A 22190-nucleotide genomic window follows, 5' to 3' on the forward strand; every position below is an offset into this window, starting at 1 on the left:
CGTGGTGAGACGGGTCCCCTCTGCCGAGGGTCCCGAAACTGCTACCTCTGGTTCACCTCACTACTTCCACCTCTGGTGGTACTCATCAAAGCTATACAATAAAAGATCTAAGTCTGTGTTTGTGCATCCTGAGTCTAGCCCAGTACTGTGGCTCCCCACGGGGCTCTGTCCCGTGGGCGTGGTCATCTGCCACGGTACCCAAGAATCCACCCAATCACTGCCAACCATAACAGATTGCTCACTCCATGGATTCAGCTCAGGTCACCGCATTGCAGGCCATTCCAGGCCTAGCCCAGCGAATCTCCGAACAGCAGAATGCGCTGGAGAATTTGACTGCTGCATTCAACCAACTGCACACACAGATGAACTTACCCACCACCACAGGTAAAGAAGTTGCACCGCCTGAAGTGACGGTCAAGACTATTGTACCTCTATCTGTTCCAACACGTTTCTCGGGGGAAGTTTGGAAATGTAGAGGTTTTATTAACCAGTGTTGCATGCACTTTTCCCTGCAACCTAGCCATTTCCCCACAGCTTATGCCAAGACCACCTATATCTTGTCTTATCTAGACAAAAGAGCATTGTCTTGGGCCTCGTCGCTGTGGGAGCACGAGGATCTGATTCTTCATGACCTTGAAGGATTCCTTGAACTGTTTAAATCAGTTTTCGATGACCCTGCCCGGAATACTACTGCAGGATCTTCCTTGGTTCACCTGAAGCAAGGTAATAAACAATTAGCTGATGTTGCTATCGAATTCAAGACACTAGCGTCTGAATTATATTGGAACCTGAAATGCCTGAAGACCCTCTTCTTTGAAGGACTGAACTCTCGTCTGAAGGATGAGCTCACTGCTCGTGAGATGCCTGAGACCTTGGCTGAACTAGTGAAGTTGGCAACAAGGATTGATCGCCGACTTCATGACAAGGTTCAAGAGACCAAGACTCCCAGAAAACCCTTTCAGGGTGAAGCTTGAGTTAAGTCCACACCCAGGCCTGTTCCCTTGGTCCCAGTTGCTGGCGAAGAAGAACCTATGCAATTAGGCTGCAGCCATCTGACATCAAAAGAGAGAAGAACACGGAAGAAATTGGGGCTGTGCATGTACTGTGGACAAGCTGGCCATGCTGTTCAAACATGCCCTATATGTCCGGGAAACTGGCAGACCTAAGTCCTGCGGGAGGACTCTTCTTAGATCTTACTGCTCCTTCTCCGCGCTCTCTTCCTGTATCCTTGATCTGCGGACCCTTAGAGTATCAAACTCTTGCCCTAGTGGACTCAGGGGCAGGAGGCAATTTCATTCTACAACGATTAGTGGAGCACCTACGGATCCCCACTACCACTATGAAGTCTCCACTACTTCTGTCGTCCATTCATGGAGAGCCCTTACCGGGTGAAGTAATCAAACTCACCAAAATAGTATGTGTATGGACCGTGCTCTCCATTCTGAAACGATCTCCTTCTTTGTTTTAGAGAAAGCCATGCACCCTATAGTACTGGGATTACCATGGCTGCAGCAGCATATGCCTCAATTCAATTGGGATACTTTGGAACTTTCATGTTGGGGTCCGGATTGCCATGGTAAATGCCTGATGGAGGTCGCTCCTATACCCTGCATGCCAACCACCCTAGTAATGCCGGGGTTGCCGCCTCAATATGCATCATTCCAAGATGTCTTTTCAAAAGAAGCTGCAGATGTACTACCGCCTCACAGACCCTATGACTGCGATATTAATCTGAAGCCTAACACTGAACCACCCAAGGGACGGGTGTACCCCCTCTCCGTGGCGGAGAATAAAGCCATGTCCGAATATATTCAGGAAAACCTCCAAAAAGGCTCCTTAAGACCCTCCAAGTCTCCTACTGGCGCAGGTTTCTTCTTTGTGGGGAAGAAGGACGGAACAGTGCGTCCATGTATAGATTACAGGGGTCTCAACAAGATAACAGTGAAAGATCATTATCCCCTGCCTCTGATCTCAGAGCTATTCGACAGACTACAGGGAGCCAAGATATTCTCCAAGCTTGATCTAAAAGGAGCCTACAACTTACTTCGCATTCGCGCTGGCGATGAGTGGAAAACAGCCTTCAACACCCGGGATGGTCACTTTGAATATTTAGTGATGCCTTTCGGCCTATGCAAAATCCCGGCTGTCTTTCAAAATTTAATGAACGACATTTTCCAAGATCTCCTCTATAAATGTGTCGTTATCTACCTAGATGAGATTTGATATTCTCTCAAACATAACCACTCATCTGGAGGATGTCAAAAGAGTGCTGCAAAGACTCCGTGAGAATCATCTATACGCCAAGCTATCCAAGTGCGGATTCCACAAGGAATCAGTGCCTTTCTTGGGCTACATCGTTTCCAACCAAGACTTTCAAATGGATCCACAGAAGCTGGAGAGCATTAAGAAGTGGGCACAACCCACCAGTCTAAAGGCTCTCAGACATTTCTTAGGTTTCACCAACTATTACAGGACTTTCATCAAGAACTACTCCTCACTTACAGTTCCACTTACAGCTATGACGAAGAAAGGTGCCAATGTTGCCAGTTGGTCTCCGGAGGCAATAGCTGCATTCCAGAAATTAAAAGATGTCTTTTCGAGTGAGCCGTGTCTCCAACACCTGGATCCCACCAAGCCCTTTATCGTTGAGGTTGATGCCTCAGATGATGGTGTAGGGGCCGTACTAAGCCAGGCCAGTGATTTGAAGGCTTTACAACCATGCTCATTCTTCTCCCATCACTTCTCTCTAGCAGAGAAAAATTACGGAATAGGAGATAAAGAGCTCCTGGCTATAAAGATGGCATTCGAAGAATGGCGCCATTGGCTCGAAGGAGCGCAACATCAAGTCACTGTCTTTACAGACCATAAGAATCTGAAGTACCTCTGCCACGCAAAGCGCCTAAATCATAGATAAGCGAGATGGTCTCTGTTTTTCAACAGATTCAACTTTGTGCTAAAATACCGCCCTGGAGATAAGAATATCAGAGCAGATGCCCTATCTTGCTCATTCCTCGCAGAGGACATTCCAGAGGAACCGCAACACATCATTGACCCAGAAAGGGTTATTTTGGCAGCTACTCACTCAGTACCTGAAGGAAAAACCATCGTACCCAAGAACCTCAGAAAAAAGTTATTAGCATGGGCTCTTGACTCTAAACTGGCAGGACCCCCTGGCCAACGCAGAACTCTGTCTAAACTACAAAACTTTTATTGGTGGCCCACCATGAAGGAAGACACATTCTCCTACGTTGCTTCCTGCTCAAATTGTGCCAGACAGAAGACACCACCCGGTCATCCTTGGGGTCTACTCCAACCCTTGCCAGTACCAGACAAACCATGGACACACATTGCTACAGACTTTGTGGTAGACTTACCACTTTCAGGAGGAAACAACACGATTTGGGTAACTGTAGATCGGTTCTCAAAGATGGCTCATTTTGTGGCTCTCCCTGGCTTACCCACCACCATGGAGCTCGCCAAGCTCTTCATCACGCACATCTTCTGCCTACATGGCATGCCTAAGCACATAGTCTCTGATCGAGGAGCCCAATTCACAGCTAAGTTCTGGAAGGCATTATGCAAGAAGTTTGATATTTCTCACGACTTCACCTCAGCATACCAACCACAATCTAACGGGCAATCCGAGAGAATGAACAGGACACTCAAGCAGTTCATTCGTGCTTACGTGAACACTCACCAGAATGATTGAACTGTTGCCCTGGGCTGAATTCGCCATCAATTCTCATCCAGCAACATCCACTGGATCAACATCATTCGAAGTGGTTTACGGATGACTACCACTGCCACCACTGCCACTTCCATTATCAGTGTCGTCCCCGGCAGCTCAATCTACTGCCAAAGATATTCAACAACTTTGGACTCAGACAAAAGAGATGCTTCTTAAAGCAGGACTTCAAGCTAAAAAAGGATACAATGTTCACCACTGCAAAGCTCCAGATTTTCAGCCTGGTGACAAAGTCTGGCTTTCCACTAAGCACTTAATACTTAAACTATCTTCAGCTCGCTTCGCTCCATGCTTCGTTGGACCATTTCCCATTTTCCAACGATTAGGAAATCTCACCTATAGTCTGAAGCTATCATCTACATTGAAGATCCACAATGCGTTCCACGTCTCACTATTGAAGCCATTGATCCTTAGTTAGTTCTCTAACAAGACACCTGAAGCTACACCTATAGATGCAGAAGAAGACATTGAATACAAGGTAGATGCTATTCTTGATGTGAGAAAAAGAGGCAGAGTATGGGAATACCTCCTATCTTGGGAGGGTTATGGACCTGAAGAAAACTCTTGGGCTCCTTTGGCTAATATATTGGATAAAGAGATGCTGCAAGACTTCCGTAGATTGCATCCTCAGAAACCAAGACCTGATAGGAAACAGTGTGGAAGCCCTTTGAGGGGGGGTACTGTTGCATCCGTCAGTGCTAGATGGCTTCGCCCCGTTTGCCTCACCTTGTTCTCGGCTCCTCCTGCTTACCTAGGAAAGATGGCTACCATCGCGTCTACAAGCTGACCTCTCCGGCGTCCCCGGAACGGCTATGGTGCAGCCTCCCGCCAAGCTCCTCCCAGGTATCTACTAGGTTGCGCGCGTGCGCGCCACCCACATCTTTATTCCAACCTTGGTGCGAACCTCGGGGGTGTTCTCCTTTGCTGACGGCACGCTATCTGGGTATATAACCTATTCTAATTTGCTAGCTCGTTGAGTTAGCAAGGACTCAAATCTGTTCCTGTCTACGCTACTCTGCCGCTTCCGTGCTGCCACTGGAAGCTCTCTCTCTGCCCTTCGGGGTAACTGCTAACCTGGGTACCCGCTCCTTGGGGGCCCTCTGCTTTATTTCAGGTGCTGTACAGGGAACAGGTACTTGCTCCTCGAGGGACTGCTCTCCCTGCCTTGGTGCCTGCACTATCTTCTTCAACCTGGTGGAATTGCATACCTACAGCAAACACCTAGTGAGTACTCTAACTCTCAGTCTATCTCATCCACAGTACTACCTTGCTGGGAAACCTGCTTCGGAACTTCCCTATACCAACGAGGTGAGAAGGGCTCCCTCTGCAGAGGTCCCTGAGACTGCTACTACCAGATTGCCTCACTACTGCCACCTCTGATGGTACTCTTCAAGCTGTGGGTGTGGTCATCTGCCACAGTACCCAAGGATCCACCCAAACACCGCTTAACCATAACACTGAGTCAGTGCTTTTAAACGGCAAATATCCTTATGAAAGCACAGAACAAAAGACTGATTTTCCTGTATATGACTGGACTCCACCCACCTGTGAAAAACTGTCTCCTGGCTTGCCCTTATCCTATACGGATCTGCCATTCTGTACCAATACAGAATATTTTATAATAGGTAATATCACTTTATTGGAAACTAAAAATTCCTATTTTATCTTTCCCTAGACATCACCTATCTCTCTAAAGAAGTTTACACATCCGGGGTGCCATGTCAGCGAATGTGACAGGGTACACTCTGCTCCTACCATACCTGATTCACACGACCCTTCTGCCCTTAGGAAGAAGTGTATTTATTAGAGATATGGATTCTGCTTTTGAGTTAGAGAAATCAACCAGTCTGAATGTATGAAAAATAATTTCTTTTATTCAGATAAAAGGGTGATAATGTTTTATAGCATATGAATAACTTTATGAAGTATTACAGTGCTTAAATCTCATTTGAATAAAACAGTGTAGAGCTAAAAGTGTGAATAATGTAACAATAGTAATTGAAACAATAGAAATTAGATAAACATCTACTAAAGACATTTCTCTTGTAAAATAAATGCATTTCTAATACATATCTTGCTAATACTTGCTAGAAAGGGTTCTCATATGTAGAAAAAATAATCAAAAAGCTTACCAATATCAATGAAGCTATTAGCCTGCTATTATCTGTCTCTCTCATGCATGCGGTCAGTCAAAGTTACGCCTGCATTGCCCTCTCTCTTTGTTAGCAGTGGTTTAAATAAACAGAAAAAGCCAGGTAGGGGCTAGTCTGTTCCTTCTCTTTCAAAAAGTTAACAAATTTGACCCCCTTCATAAAACAGAGGGGTCTGAAGTTGGAAGGCTTCCCAGCTCAATAAAGTTGCCTTTTTCATATTTAATAACATATTTTCTGACAGCCCAACCTGTATACCGTGGGGTCCCTCAGTACTGTGGTTCTCACCCTGCTCCTTGGGACCTCCCCACAGACTCTCTCCTCGAGCCCCTGCTGCACCTGACCTCGCCTCCCGATGGTGTGGACCTGTGGGGCTCCTCCCCACAGGTGGTAACAACTCTCACCTCAGCCCAAGGGTCTGCAAAACCCGCAAATCGTAACAGATTGCCAAGTCCATGGACCCGGCAGAGGTCTCAGCCTTCCAGGTCATCCCTGGCCTGGCTCAAAGAATCAGCGAACAGCAAATGTTCCTGGGGACTCTGGCAGCTGCCATTGACAACTTGAGCACTCGTTTAGACGCTACCTTGACTGCCACCAGGATGCCTACCAAGCTCAATACATCCACCTTTACACCAGTTCCTCAGCCTACTGTGCCCTTGCTGGCACCTCCATGCTTTTCAGGGAACTCTCTTATGTGCAGGGGTTTCTTGAATCAATGCAATATGCACTTCTGTCTGCAACCAGTTTACTTCCCAGATGTGATCACCAAGTCCACCTACATCCTTTCCCTTCTGGAAGCTAAGGCCTTGGTGTCGCCTCTCTGGGAGCATGCTGACCTGGTTCTTCAAGATCTCCTGGGGTTCCTGGCTTTATTGCGTTTTGTCTTCGATGATCCAGGCCGAAGAGCCATTTCCGGGTCATCACTTTCCATCTCCAACAAGGCTCCTGCTCATTAACGGACTATGTTATTGAGTTCAGAACCCTTTCGTCGGAACTTTACTGGGACTCAGATTGTTTACATTCTATCTTTCTCGAAGGTTTGAGTCCCCGGATTAAGGATGGGTTGGCGGCTCGTGAATTCCCTGCATCATTGGACTCCTTGATAGGCCTTACTGGACACATTGAATGCCATCTGCAAGAGCACTTACAAGAGTCTAGAGCGTCCCGGAAGTCTACCCCAGGCTCATCCCGAACTCGACATTCATCTTCACCCAGAATGAATGCAGCTCAGAACAAAGGGGAGGATGGGCTGGAGCAGACTTTCTCCCAAGGAACGATGCCGCTGCCAGCAATCCGGTCTCTGCCTGTATTGCAGCCAACCCGGACAAGCATAGCCTCATGTCCAGTCTGTCCGGGAAACTCCCAGGCCTAGGTTCTGCTGGAGGACTACTCCTAGCCCTGACTTCAACATCTCCTCCATTGACTGTACCCATCTCCATTAAAATGGATAACCAGGAGTTCCACACTCTGGCATTGATGGACTCTGGGGCTGGTGGGAACTTTATATTAAAACAATTGACTGAACACCTGTGGATCCCCACCATCCGCTCCCCTGTGTCTTTACTCCTCTCATCCATCCATGGAGAACCTCTTCCTGTTGAGGTTGCACACACCACGGATCCTATTCAGCTCTGCACAGGGACCCTGTATGTAGAAACCATTTCTTTCCACATTCTGGACAAAGCCATTCATCATGTGGTCCTGGGTCTGCTGTGGCTACAGCAACACAATCCGCAGTTCGACTGGGCTACTTTACAGTAGAGATGTGTATCGTGTGATCGATCGTCTTAACGATCGATTTCGGCTGGGGGGGGGAGGGAATCGGATCGTCGCGGTTTTGTGTTTTTAAATATCGTGTAAATCGGGGGAGGGCGGGAAAACCGGCACACTAAAACATCCCTAAAACCCACCCCAACCCTTTAAAATAAAGTCTTGTGGGGGTCAGGAGGCCCCCCCAAGCTGGCCAAAAGTCTCTGGGGGTCCAGCGGGGGTCCGGGAGCGATCTCCTACACTCGTGACGTCAGGGAACAGGAACCAAAATGGCGCCGGCGCTACCTTTGCCCTGTCATATGACAGATTAATCAAACAACCCGCACAAATGCAATCTTTTATCATTTATTTTGTATGTTTTATAATTTCTTTTTATTTCACCTCAGTGTCACACACTAACTCGGTCTTTTATATAAAAAATTTTTGAAAATTTTTCAATTTATATTAAAAATATTTAAAGAGTGTCTAGTGATGCTTCATATAATTCAAGAACACCTGACCCTGGTGTCTCACTCAATTTTTGTAATATAATCATAAGCACCACCTTCCACCACTTAAACTTTTTAATCAATTTTTTTAAAAAAGTATCTTTATTGTGTATTTTCTATATCTTTCTTAAAATTAATTTTATCTAACCTTGTTAATGTTATATATCTTTTTGTTTTAATGTTTTTCAATTTTTAGAAGACCTAGATATAAAACACTGTGTATAAGACAAGGGATTCAGGTCACCAGTCGTTAGAGATCAGAGTATTACTTAGCTTGCGTTTGTTTAGCACTCAGAGTCCTTGGAACAGATCTTTTCAGTGGCACTTGCCCCAACAAGGCCCGGTTTCGACGAATCTTCTTCAGGAGAAGCCACTCAAATTGTGTCCAAAACAGTTTAGTAGTGTTACGTTTTCCAAATCCATAACGAGCTCGCCTAGGCGCTGCTCACTCCGTTTTCATCCTCCAACAAAAATGGCGAACCTGTCCTCCCTTGTTAGCATCCCTGATTTAAAGGGACTAACATCACATGATTTCAAACATGGCTGAATCGCAAAAAACTCCTCCTCCTCTATAGGAGGGATGACCAGTCAATCAAATCGTTCAATCCCCTAGGTGCCTCAGTCTTCAATTTAAAGATCCAGTATTGTTCTCTCCTGTTTAAAATTGTACCCAAATCGTCCCATATGGATTTCGCCGTAACTTGTTCGATTATAGTCCATTTCAAATCGTCAAAGCTGTAGCCGTGCTCAACACAATGATTGACCAATGGTGCTGTCACTACTCTATTGTTGATACGGGATCTATGCTCCATCAACCTGGTTTTAATAACTCTGCTTGTGCATCCAATATATACCTCAGAACACTTACAGATTACAGCATAGATGACATTTTTTGACATATACAGGGGTAGATTTTCAAAGGGTATGCGCGAAAATCTTCTCCAAATTGGACCTCCGGGGAGCCTACAATTTGGTCCATATCCGCAAAGGAGAAGAGTGGAAGACCGCGTTTAACACATGTGACGGTCACTTTGAATACCTTGTGATGCCATTCGGCCTTACAAAGCATCCGCGGTTTTTCAGAATCTGATGAACGAGGTTTTCAGAGATATGCTTTACCAGTGCGTAGTAATGTACCTTGACAACATCCTAGTCTTCTTGCAAGATCTACAAAGCCATCGCCGGGTTGTCTCTCGTGTTCTCCAGTGTCTATGGGACAACCAACTTTTTGCCAATCTGGAAAAGTGCTCCTTCGAGCAGTGGACCGTTCCTTTCCTTGGCTACATGGTGTCCAGCCAAGAGTTCAGAATGGATCCTCAGAAATTGAAGAGCATCCACGATTGGCCTCAACCTATGGGCCTCAAGTCATTTCAGAGATTCCTTGGCTTTGACAATTACTATCGGTCTTTTATTCACCATTATTCTACCCTGACCGCACCACTCATGGCCATGACTCACAAGGAGGCCAACCCCTCTCAGTGGTCGCCTGAAGCCATGACCGCCTTCCAGGATCTTAAGACTGCTTTTCTCAAGGAACGATGTCTCTGCCATCTGGATCTCAGACGTCCATTTGTTGTCAAGATCGACGCCTCCAATGTTGGAGTAGGAGCTGTTCTGAGCTAATACTCAACTACCCATACTTTACACCCATGTTCATTTTTTTCCCAGCGCTGCTCTCCGGTGGGAGAACAATACTGGATCTTTAAATTGACAATTACTATCGGTCTTTTATTCACCATTATTCTACCCTGACCGCACCACTCATGGCCATGACTCACAAGGAGGCCAACCCCTCTCACCATCGGGGATAAAGAGTTACTGGCCATCAAGCTGGCCTTTGAGGAATGGCGTCACTGGCTCGAGGGAGCCCATCACCAGATCACCGTATACACGGATCACAAAAACCTCGAGTATTTACATCATGCTCAATGTTTAAACCATCACCAGGTCCATTGGGCCCTCTTTTTTACCCGATTCAATTTCCTGCTGCGTTACTACCCAGCCAATAAGAATTGCCATGCCAATGCTCTCTCCAGATCCTTCGTCGCAGAGGGCATACCCGATACCCCGCGGCACATAATTGATCCTGCCAAGATCATCCTGTCCGCCACTTTTCCAGTGCCACCTGGGAAGATGGTGGTCCCTCACCAATTGCGACGGAGGTTTCTTCAATGGGCTCATGACTCCTTGACCGCAGGACATCCGAGCCAATCTAGAACTCTCTCCACACTCCAGCGGTATTATTGGTGACCTACCATGAGAAAAGACACACAGACCTACGTAGAGTCCTGTCCCACTTGTGCCCGTCATAAGCCTCCAGCAGGAAGACCGTGGGGATTCTTGCAACTGCTGCCCATTCCGAGCGAGCCATGGACCCACATCGCGACGGACTTCATAGTGGACCTGCCTGTCTCCAATGATAACAACTCCATTTGGGTCACCGTCGACCGTTTTTCTAAAATGTCCCATTTCGTGGCTCTATCTGGTCTCCCCTCTTCACCGCAGCTTGCTAAGCTGTTTATCCGGCACGTGTTCCGGCTCCATGGTCTCCCTAAGCATATCCTCTCGGACCGTGGAGTCCAATTCACTGCATGCTTTTGGAGGTCTGTCTGCAAAACATTCAACATCTCGTTGGATTTCACCTTGGCTTACCATCCCCAAGCCAATGGACAAACTGAAAGGACTAATAGAACCTTAAAGCAATTTTTGCGGGCCTATGTGAGCCTACAGCAGGATGATTGGGCCGACCTCCTTCCATGGGCAGAATTCGCACTAAATTCTCATCAGCTTCCACAGGTTCGTTGCCCTTCCAGGTGGACTATGGATGTCAGCCTTTGCCACCGCTGCCGCTCCCTCTGTCCATGCCCTCTCCAGTGGCACAGTCAACTGCCCAAGAGTTGCATCAATTGTGGCACAGTATCCAGCAGCTGCTCAAGCAGGCTGCCCAGAGATCAAAGAGGTTCTTTGATGCACATCATCGCGAAGCGCCCCAGTTCAAACCTGGAGACAAAGTGTGGCTCAGCACCCAGTTTATCTGACTCAAGCTGCCCTCGGCTCACTTCACTCCTAGGTATATTGGCCTCTTCCCTGTGCTTCGGCATCTGGATCCAGTCACCTACAGACTCCAGCTTCCTTCTTCGATCAAAATTCACAACAACTTCCACATTTCTCTACTAAAACCTTTGGTGCTATTCGGATTTTCTAAAAAAACACCAGAGCCTCTACCACTGTCACATATCAAGTCCGAGATGTCCTGGATGTAAGAAAACGTGGTAGAAAGTGGAAATATCTCCTTTCATGGGAGGGCTTTGGACCTGAGGAGAACAGTTGGGAACCTGTCACCAATATCCTAGTCAAAGACCTTATCTGGCAGTTCCATGCCACACATCCTCGCAAACCCAAACCCCAGGGGCCTTAAGAGGAAGGGTACTGTTATGACCATCTGTCGCAGACGGCTGCGACCACGTCTACTCACATTTTGTGTTACTCATCTTCCCTCTCCAGGCCTGCTCACGGCAGGTGCTAGCCTCTACTGCTGCATACCTCAAGGTTCCTCGTGGCACTTGGGGTGCCACTGCCACCCATGCTGACTCTGGGCCTTCCTAGGCGTGCCACCAGGCCCTCTTTTGAAGACACTACGGAGGGAACCTCAGAGGCGTCCCCGACTGATGACATCACTTGGTCAGGGTTCTTAAGCACTGCCTTTGCCCCATGCTAGCTGACTTGGCAACGAGTTCCATCGCTACTCTGCTTGCTCCTGTCTCCTTGGACCTGTGGTGGCTGTCTCGGACCTTCCTTGGACTCTGGACCCTGGATCATGTACCCGCTCCTCGGGTGCCTGCTTGCGCTCTTTCTGGAAACCTGGTCTCATGGCTTCCTCCACTCCTCGGGCTAGCCCTGTGCCTTCCAGGAGTCCTACCCACCGGCTTCCCCGCTCCTCGGGGTTGCCTCTGGGAACTGCCTCACCACTTGGGAGACTCATCTGTGCTTCCCCAATCTTCGGGGCAGTGCCTACGTTCTACGTCAGCGATTGTCTGTGCTTCCTCGCTCCTCGGGGCAAGTGCTTACGTGCCACACTGGCGACTGCTGTGCTTCCCCACTCCGGGGTAGTGCCTACATCCTACACCAGAGACTGTCTGTGCTTCCCCGCTCCTCGGGGCAGTACCTACGTTCCACATCGGTGATTGCCTGTGCTTTTTGCTCCTCGGAGCTGTGCCTTCATTTGCATCAGTGACTGTACTCACACCTCCTCTGCTTCTCGGGGTTGCTTACATCATTACCTGGAGACCCAACTTGGGCTTCCCCGCTTCGCGGGTTAGCCTACATCATAGCATCAGTACCTTCCTTGCTATGCAGCTCTGCCCCTCGGGGCTGTCTCAGCAGTATACCTCCTGCACTTCCTGCCTCGCGCTTCCCGCTGCTTGGGTCTGCCTAGCACCACTCTCTTGGAGGTCTCTGCCCAGGCACTGCTCTCCAGCCCAACCTGTATACTGTGGGGTCCTTCAGTATTTGTGTCACACCCCGCTCCTCAGGACTTCCCACAGACTCTCTCCTCAAGCCCCTGCTGCTCCTGACCTTGCCTCACGATGGTGTGGACCTCTGGGGCTCCTCCCCACAGGTGGTAACAACTCTCACCTCAGGCCAAGGGTCCATGAAACCCACAAATCATAACACCCAATATTTAAAAAGGGCTCCAGTGGTGATCTGGGAAACTATAGATCAGTGAGCCTGACTTCAGTGCTGGGAAAAATAGTGGAAACTATTCTAAAGATCAAAATCACAGAACATATTGAAAGACACGGTTTAGTGGACACAGTCAACATGGATTTACCCAAGGGAAGTTATGCCTCACAAATCTGTGTGTTTGGATTTTCAGAAGGCATTTGGCAAAGTCCCTCATGAGAGGCTTCTAAGAAAACTAAAAAGTCATGGGATAGGAGGCGATGTCCTTTCATGGATTACAAACAGGTTAAAAGACTGGAAACGAGTGCCTCAGGGATCTGTACTTGGTCCTGTGTTTTTCAATATATTTATAAATGATCTGGAAATGAATATGACGAATGAGGTTATCAAATTTGCAGATGATACAAAATTATTCAGAGTAGTTAAATCACAAGCGGAATGTGATACATTGCAGGAGGACCTTGCAAGACTGGAAGATTGAGCATCCAAATGGCAGATGAAATTTAATGTGGACAAGTGCAAGATGTTGCATATAGGAAAAAATAACCCTTGTTGTAGTTACACAATGTTAGGTTCCATATTAGGAGCTACCACTCAGGAAAAAGATCTAGGCATCATAGTGGATAGTACTTTTTAATCATCGGCTCAGTGTGCTGCAGCAGTCAAAAAAGCAACCAGAATGTTAGGAATTATTAGGAAGGGAATGGTAAATAAAACGGAAAATGTCATAATGCCTCTTTACCGCTCCATGGTGAGACTGCACCTTGAATACTGTGTACAATTCTGGTCGCCGCATCTAAAAAACAGCCACAAAAAATGGAGTTTACAATGTTAATTATTTTATTACAACACATATCACATGAAATACAATATCATAACGTTAACAACCCTAAAAAGTCACCCCAACTAGGACCTAGTTTCGACGACCCAACTCGTCTTCTTCAGGGGACATCCCATTAAAACCACACATTACATATAATTCATACAGACTTTTACATAGTATCTGAAAAATAATCACAAAAAACAAAATTACCACATATACACAATGTATAAATGTTTCACAAATTATTTATATCACATTCCACCTACAAATAAGTAAAAATTATAAGTGCATGAAATTTAATTATTTCATTTATACCCCCTATAAACTTCCTTAAATCTCTTATCTAGTTATTTTCTTTATTTTAAACACTGTTTTCTCCTTTATGTCAAATGTGACCTTTCATTAAAACATTTTTAACTTTCTTACCTGACACCAATAAGCTGCACACATTAATGGATCACACATTTGATTTTCTTCAACATGGCCGGAAAGTTGCCATCTTATGTTGTTAACCCAGTGCCTCAAAACCATCGACTTAAGGAAAAAATAAAAAAGGAACCAGTCAGTATCATATAGAACACTACTACTTTCAAACAGAACTCTTTTACCATCTATACCTGATACACCGGAACCTGCCATAAGTCCCTCCTTTCACAAGCGAAATTCAATACGCTGAACAAACGACTCCACACCAGTAATTCAATCATCTAAAAAATAAGCAACTCACAATCAATATTATTATACACCATCCATACAATATCACAATTTTAATCCATTAGATGTAGTAACTACCCAAAAAAGTTTTTCACAGCAGCGCAGTTTCAGGAAGTTCATAGGGGGTATAAATTAAATAAGTAAAAATTATAAGTGTATGAAATTTAATTTTTATTTGTAGGTGGAATATGATATAAATAATTTGCAAAACATTTATACATTGTGTATATGTGGTAATTTTGTTTTTTTGTGATTATTTTGTGAAGGTAGTTTTTCTGGTGGCTATTTGTTCAGCCAGGAGAATCTCAGAGCTTCAGGCTCAGTGGATGGGAGCGCCAGGGGGTGCTCCTAAGCACGGGACCAGATGTGTGCCCCTGCGGTGAGACTAGTCCCTCTGGGTCAAGACAAGGAATCTCAGGAACGAAGACAAGGTAGCCAGGCAGAAACAAGACAGAGAAGTCCTAGGGAGGACTGAATCCTTGCCAAGGTGATGAGAGAATGAACAAAGAGTCCTTAAGTAGGCAGAAGAGGCAACTCCCTGGGAGGAGCTCCACAAGGGCCGCACCTGCGCTGGCCCTTTAAATCAGGAGAGAAGCCACGGGCCCGCCCCTAAGGAAAGAAGGGGCAGGACCCTGGACATCAGCCATGCTGCTGCTGCAATGCTGAGCCGGAGAGGAGGGAGCTGGGCCTCAGGGCAGGCCCCGACGACGTCGGCGGTGTCCAAGCCACTGAAGGAGGGTCTGGAGGTGGCTCCCCTGCAAGGCAAGTCCACGGATGTGGCCTCCATGCCGCGGGAATAGATGACAGCGTTGGCGGCCTCCTGCCGCATCGAGGAGGCCCGACACGGCTCCTGTCGCACCGGCAATGTGGCGGCCGGCTGTGGAAGCACCCGGCGTTGGCGGCCTCAGGCGAGGCCCCGGCTTCAACTGTGGTCTCTGGGCCAAGGTAAGAGCCCGGAGGCCGCAACATTTGTAGTGTTGAGATCTTTTTGCGCACAGTGTTAGAGTCTGGGGTATTGTTACGTCCGGTGCCTTCCTCTCTACCAAAAGTTGTTTCAGCATTCCATCTTAGTTTAACTGTGGAACGTGTTTCTGGATTCAGATTTGTCCACTCCTCACATGAAAAAGCTTGAAGTCTTGGATATAAGGCAAGCATTATTGAGATATCTTAAGGTTACTAATGATTTTTGGAGCATGGATCATCTCTTTGTGCTGTGCACTACACCAAAGAGGTTCAAATCTTCAAAAGCTATGATTGTGCATTGACTAAAAGAGGCCATTGGCTTGGATTATTTTTGTAAGAATAGTCTTGAGCTTGAGGGTTTAAAAGCTCCCTTGACTCATTCTCAGGTGACCTCTTGGGTTGAGGCCCAACAGGTGTCTCTGCAGGAAGTTTGCAGGAAGGCTACTTGGAAGTTGTGGCACACTTTTGCCAGACATTATGGGGCAGATTTTCAAAGAGGTACGAGCATAAAATACACGTGTACCCCTCGAAAACCTGCCCCAAGCTCCCCCTGCGCGCGCCGAGCCTATGTTGCATAGACTGCCGGCGTGCGCAAAGCCCCAGGACGCGCGTAAGTCCCGGGGCTTTGCTTGGGGGGGGGGGGGCGTGTCGGGGGCGGCTCGGCATTCGGGGGCATGGTGCCGGCCCAGGGGCGTTCCTGGGGCATGTCCGAGGCCTCCGAAACTGCTCCTGGGCTACGTGCATATCTATTAAAATCCGGCGTACTCTTGTTTGCGCAGGGTTGTGAGAACAAAAGTACGCCCGCGCACTTCTTATAAAATCTACCCCTATGTGTCTCTTCAGGAGATTTTCAGGGCGCCTACTTGGAAGTTGTTACACACTTTCGCCAGACATTGTCTCTTGGATGTCCAGGCTCTGGTGAAGAGGGTTTTACAAGTGGAACTCTTGAGGTTCCACCCTGTTTAAGGGAGCTTACATCCCAGGAGTCTGGACTGATCTGGGTATGAACAGGAAAGAAAAATTGGTTCTCACCTGCTAATCTTCATTCCTGGAATACCACAGATCAGTCCAGAGACCCACCCACTGGGGGGAGAAAAGTCCTCCTCTCATACCGATATTTTGTATATCATGTTGTTGATGGTCTCAATATTGTTCTACTTTGTTCATGGGAATGGATTTACATTTTTATATTAAGCATGTTTATTGAGTTTTCCATCAGAGAGACCATAAACAGTACTAGTTATTCAAAACAATGCAGAAAACAGATCAACATTTACATTCTCTTGAACGGACGAAAAAGAAATTTTGAAGAAAGTTGCAATGAGACAATACAATAGTCACTACGCAGTTCAAATAAATCTCTTTGATGCTTTCTTCCTTCCCTCCCCCCATGCTTCCCGGCATTGTATTGTAAATATTGTAGGCAGGTACCTGTACTGAATGTCTAACATCAGTCATATAATTTAATAGAATCTAATAAAACAAACCAACAAGGTCTGGGATCCACCTTGGAGGGGGGCAACATTTGACACCCAATTTGCCCAGAGAACCTATTTGTGTGGTCAAAAGGGATGCAGCACTTGAACACGTCTTGGCATCAAGTCAGAGCTCCATCACAAATTAAAGATTGTATTTCTGAGGAAAAGAGACAGCGAGTCAATGTAATCCCGCCAAACCCTGAAGTGCTGTTCTGTTTTGGAGTCTGAAGTTGCTTTGGCTGTCATAGTTTCAAAAGTAAGCAATTTAAACACCTTGGGCTGGATTTTCAAAGGGCTATGCGCACCGTGCCTATTTTCAAAAGGCCCGGCTCGCGCATAAAGCCCCGGGGCTTTACAAAAGGAGTGAGGAAGGGGGCGGGGCATGGGTGGGGCGGTCCGGGGACAGGGCGGGGTCAGAGGCTCCCAGCACAGTGGCCATTTGCTGGGAGCCTCTGACCCCGCCTCGGCCGGCGCACGCAACTTACTTCAGCCCCAGGGCTGAAGTAAGTTTTAAAACAAAGAAAAAGAAAGGTAAGGGGAAAATGGTGGGGGGGGGGGGAAGGGAAGGTGGGGTGGGGGGGTAGGGAACGGGGGAAGGCAGCACGGCTTGGCGCGTGCAAGATGCACAATTGTGCACCCCCTTGTGCGCGCCGGGTAGTGAGCGCACATGTACGCCCGCATGCACCTTTTAAAATCTACCCCCTTGTTTTTCCAAAGCATTAGGTTCGGCGAATCTCCTCTCACCTACACAGAAAGGATAGTCTTCTATGCCAATAAGGCAACTTTATCTATAAACAACTTACGGTCTCAAGAGACCAAGTATGGGAGGTAAGACTAACACCCAAATATTACCAGACTCTAGGAGTAAGTGGTAAAGACACCTTAAACAAAGTACTTAAAAAAGACCGAATCCGCACCCAAAAGTAATACGTTTTGGGGCAGCTCCAGAAACCATGTATGTAGGTCCCTGTGTCCCCTTCACATTTCCCGCAAACGGGGGAGTTGCTAAGATTAGCTTTGTAAGCCTTTTCTAGCTCCAAGTAAGACTAATGCAAAAATCTGTATGAATTTAAATTTTTGTTTACAAATTCCCCTCGCTCCTGCTCGATGTGGGAGGTAGAATTCAAAGTTATTAGTGCAGGGTGCATTTGACATAATCTTGGTTGGGTACAGGTCAATACTGAGGGACTGCAGGTGGCACACTAGGTTATGGTTCACTGTCAGTGAAACTTTCTCTGAATCCAGCTGCTGGCAGGGAAGCAAAACCCTGGAGTCTGGACTGAGCTGTGGTATTCCAGGAACAAAAATTAGCAGGTAAGAACCAATTTTCCTTTTCTGAATCTATCCACATTTGGATGGATAGTTTTCTTTTGATTACCCAAGAAATAAAGTCCAGTCAGTCATGGACAATCAGCACCTTAACCACTGACAAATGCTGACAATTCTTCTTACAGAAAACCAAAATACAAGATGACTTCCATCTGGAAGCCTCACATAACAGATGAGAGTTTCCGCTTCGCCAAAAAGCAACCGCTGTTGGAAATATGGTCCAAGGCTGGTGCGTTCCCAGATGTCCCCAGACTCCTGCAATTAGATGTGCATTTCTCAAAGAACAAAGCCCTTCAGTCTTTACAGAGAAGGTAAGAACATGACATGTAACCAGAGCAGAAGTTGGTTTTAGAAAGGGTTTCCTGCAGGGAAGGTCCTAGGAGAGACAGCTTTGCATGTACCACACCAGCGGCGGATTCACGATGTCGGACCGGCCCGGGCATTCGCCGCCCAGGACACATCACGTGGTCTGCTGAGTGCGGCTCTGCCACGGCCGCGCACGGCAGACCATGTGACAGGAGTGATCGGCCCACCGGGGGGATGCCCGATCCCCCGATAGGCCAATCCGCCCCTGTACCACACCCATGACTCCTCTCTCTTACCTGGCTTCCTATTAAGCAGCTTATCTTGTTTAAACTCCTCACTCTGGGACTATGTAATAAGCCGAGTGTTAAAACTGCACTGAAATTCAACACATAGTTTCTTAACGTACATGCTAAAAAATTGTTTTTAACTTCCAATGCAGTAAGCTAACAGTATGCCAATGCACTGAGTTAAATAATGCTCACAAACCTGAAAATGTGTAAAACAAGATGCTTAGTGTGCATAAAATTATGATTTATGCAAATAAGCCATGTTTTCTGCACATAAAATATGACTTATGCATGCAGAAGATCCTGATTGCAGGTCCCAGCACCAGAACTCCAGCTTCCGCCCATAGACTAACAGCCCTGGAACTTTACTCCACCTCGGACTAGCAGTTAAGTTTCCAGTGCTAAGAAGACATGAGATAAGCCAGTGCACCTCTCTGCATTGGGGGGTAACAGCTAATGCTATCATCAGCATAGGATTTGTATGAGAGGGTGCTAACGTGTCAACACAATTGCTATGCACACATTGTTTGTGTGCAAAGCTCCTTGCTGTATCGGCAGTAAGGTTTGCACCCAAAAAACGTGCACTCTGCCAAACCCAACTTATTATATCGCCCCTCTGATATGTTAGGCCAATAGTACCCAAACCTGCCCTGAGAACCCCACAGCCACTGAGGTTTTCAGAATATCCCAGGGGCGTACGGTCCATAGTGCACAGTAGTGCACAGTCACCACTAACTTTAAAAAGAGGTGCCATGCACTATCGACTTTACGTACTGTCACCAGTCCCTGCATCCTGTTTTCCTCTATGCTCCCACAAGTCTCATTCATTCCCTACTCTTACCCTGTCCCAGTTGGCACCTCTGAATCATTGTGTTGCAGCTTAAATATGGGCACCTGCTTCAGGAGGCCCAGAGCAAAAGCAGGGCCTCCTGAAGCAGGACTGCATAGTTCAAGTATCTGCTGTTAGAACTGTGCAGTCGACCTTCTCAGGGTTTCCCATTTCATGTTTTTCTTTGCACTTTTCTGTTCCTAATTTGTGGTCCCTTAATTTGTATTAGCTAAGGGTCAGTTTGTGCTTTGTGTGTGTGAATGAGGTGAGGGATTCTGCTGGCATATAGTATCTGGCTTTTTTTGGTTTTTTCCATAAGAAGGTGCATTGATGTTCTAGGGCCTATAGTAACAAGTGTAGTGCTGCCTCTTCCCAGGTACAGTTGCTGCTGCTGCTTGAGTCCTGGGAGTTAGTTTGTTATGGTCTGGCAGGTTTTCTAAATGGATTTCAGTGTGTTTGAAGGGTTTTGTTACTTCTCTAAGTTTCTAGTAGTACAGTGATGGCCAACCTTTTGAGCTCAGTGTGTCAAAATTCATAAAAAAATCGAGCATAACTCGGGTGGTGTGTCACTTCTAGAAAAATCCATAATTTTGTGATATTTGTAGCTCTAATCAACAAAGTTATAATTTTTATATATATACTGTATTTATTAATAAAGCAAAAACAAATAATTCTTTACCTTACCTGCTTAGTGACTTTTTTGTTGCTGAATTTCATTGGCTAAATCTTCAATTGAAGGTTGGTATTTCGTACACTTCAAGTCCAAGCAAGCGTTACAAACTTCATCTGTCAGTCGGTTTCTTTTATTGGCTCCCATTCATGTTCACAACACTCCCTCCCCATCTCCCAGGCATGCACACATTCATTCTCACACACACAGACCCCCAGGCAGGCACCCATGCATTCACACACATACACCCCCAGGCAGAGTCCCATTCATACACATTCACACACTAAAGGTAGACCCCCCCTCTCTTTCTTTTGCCAGCAACCTCAGAACCTCTCTCATTCCTCTGCTGCCACTGTCACTGATGCCGCGTGGCTATTGCGGAGGTGCCGATTGCTGCTACTGACACTGAAGTCCATTCTGCTGCCTCCTCTGTGCAGGCCCCGTGGGCTTCCACTTTCTCCATGCTGATCTCGTACATTGTGAGATCCGTTGAGAAAGTGCTATTCTTGCACATTCCCAAAGAGTACATGTGCCAATCACTAAAAAGTACTTTTTTTTTTTTTTTTTGCCTTTGCTGTCTGATCTTAGTTTTCTAATTGGTTGGTCACAGGCTTTTTTTTCACCTTCCCTTTCTTATTTTTTTGCCAATTCCTTTTATATTGTCTTTTTTTCTGTTTCTTTTTTCTCCATCTTCTTCCCTCAAACACACAGTCAGGTTCTCATTCTCACATGCATTTCTCTTTCTCACACACACAGGCTCTCACTGGCACATGCTCTCTCTCATACAATCATTCATATACACAGGCTCTCACTGGCACATGCTCTCTCTCATACAATCATTCATACACACAGGTTCTCACTGGCACATGCTCTCTCATACAATCATTCATATACACAGGCTCTCACTGGCACATGCTCTCTCTCATACAATCATTCATACACACAAGCTCTCACTGGCACATGCTCTCTCATACAATCATTCATATACACAGTCTCTCACTGGCACATGCTCTCTCTCATACAATCATTCATATACACAGGCTCTCACTGGCACATGCTCTCTCTCATACAATCATTCATACACACAGGCTCTCACTGGCACATGCTCTCTCATACAATCATTCATACACACAGGCTCTCACTGGCACATGCTCTCTCTCATACAATCATTCATACACACAGGCTCTCACTGGCACATGCTCTCTCATACAATCATTCATATACACAGGCTCTCACTGGCACATGCTCTCTCTCTCTCTCACACACACACACACACAGGCTCTCACATGCTGTCTCTGCAAACATTCAGGTCCTCTCTCTCAACTCACCTCATACACGCACTCTACGGGCCCTCAGCCTCTCTCTCACCTCTGGGCCTCCTCTTCGCGGGTCGCCGCAGGATGGGCTCTGCAGCGGCCCTGATCTTCTCGGGCCGCGGCAGCCCTGCTACTGGGCCTCTTCCTCTTCTTGGGCCGCTGCGACTTGGGATTCGCAGCGACCCGCGGCGGCTCCTCCTCTTCTGCACGTGCTGATTCGCTTCCTCCTTCCTGCCCACGCGGCTCCGGCAACGTTTACTTCCGGGGCCACACAGGCAGGAAGGAGGAGCATCAGCGCGTTGTCTTGAGCCTCATCGCTGCGACGCATGAGCCTCCCTGCGCCCGGGGGCATTGGTGGAGGGTAGGGGGAAACTAAAAAACACATTTAAAGGCTCGGCGCAGCCGAAAAAGAAAAGGCTCGGCGCAGCCGATAAAAAAAATAATAAATTCCTGATAGTCCTCGAAACGCTGCGCGTGTCAGCCAAAACGGCTCGGCGTGTCACCTCTGACACGCGTGTCATAGGTTAGCCATCACTGTAGTAGTAGAAGGTGTTTGTGTGGCTGTTACAGAGGTGATACCAGAATCCGAATTTTTTATTTTATTTTAATTTTTTAATATGGTGAATTGGTGTGGGCCTG

General features: G+C 46.9%; 1 protein-coding gene across 2 annotated transcripts in view; it reads left to right on the top strand.

Annotated features, from left to right (window-relative positions):
- FAM186A (family with sequence similarity 186 member A) overlaps positions 1-22190 on the top strand; it is a 160105-nt gene that overhangs the window by 124387 nt on the left and 13528 nt on the right. For both annotated transcript variants that reach the window (XM_029595003.1, XM_029595004.1), the window contains exon 7: positions 18269-18454. In XM_029595003.1, coding sequence (XP_029450863.1) covers positions 18269-18454 — 186 coding nt within the window. The remainder of the gene's footprint in view (positions 1-18268; positions 18455-22190) is intronic.

This window comes from Rhinatrema bivittatum, chromosome 3, assembly GCF_901001135.1.
Source record: "Rhinatrema bivittatum chromosome 3, aRhiBiv1.1, whole genome shotgun sequence".
NCBI lineage: Eukaryota > Metazoa > Chordata > Amphibia > Gymnophiona > Rhinatrematidae > Rhinatrema > Rhinatrema bivittatum.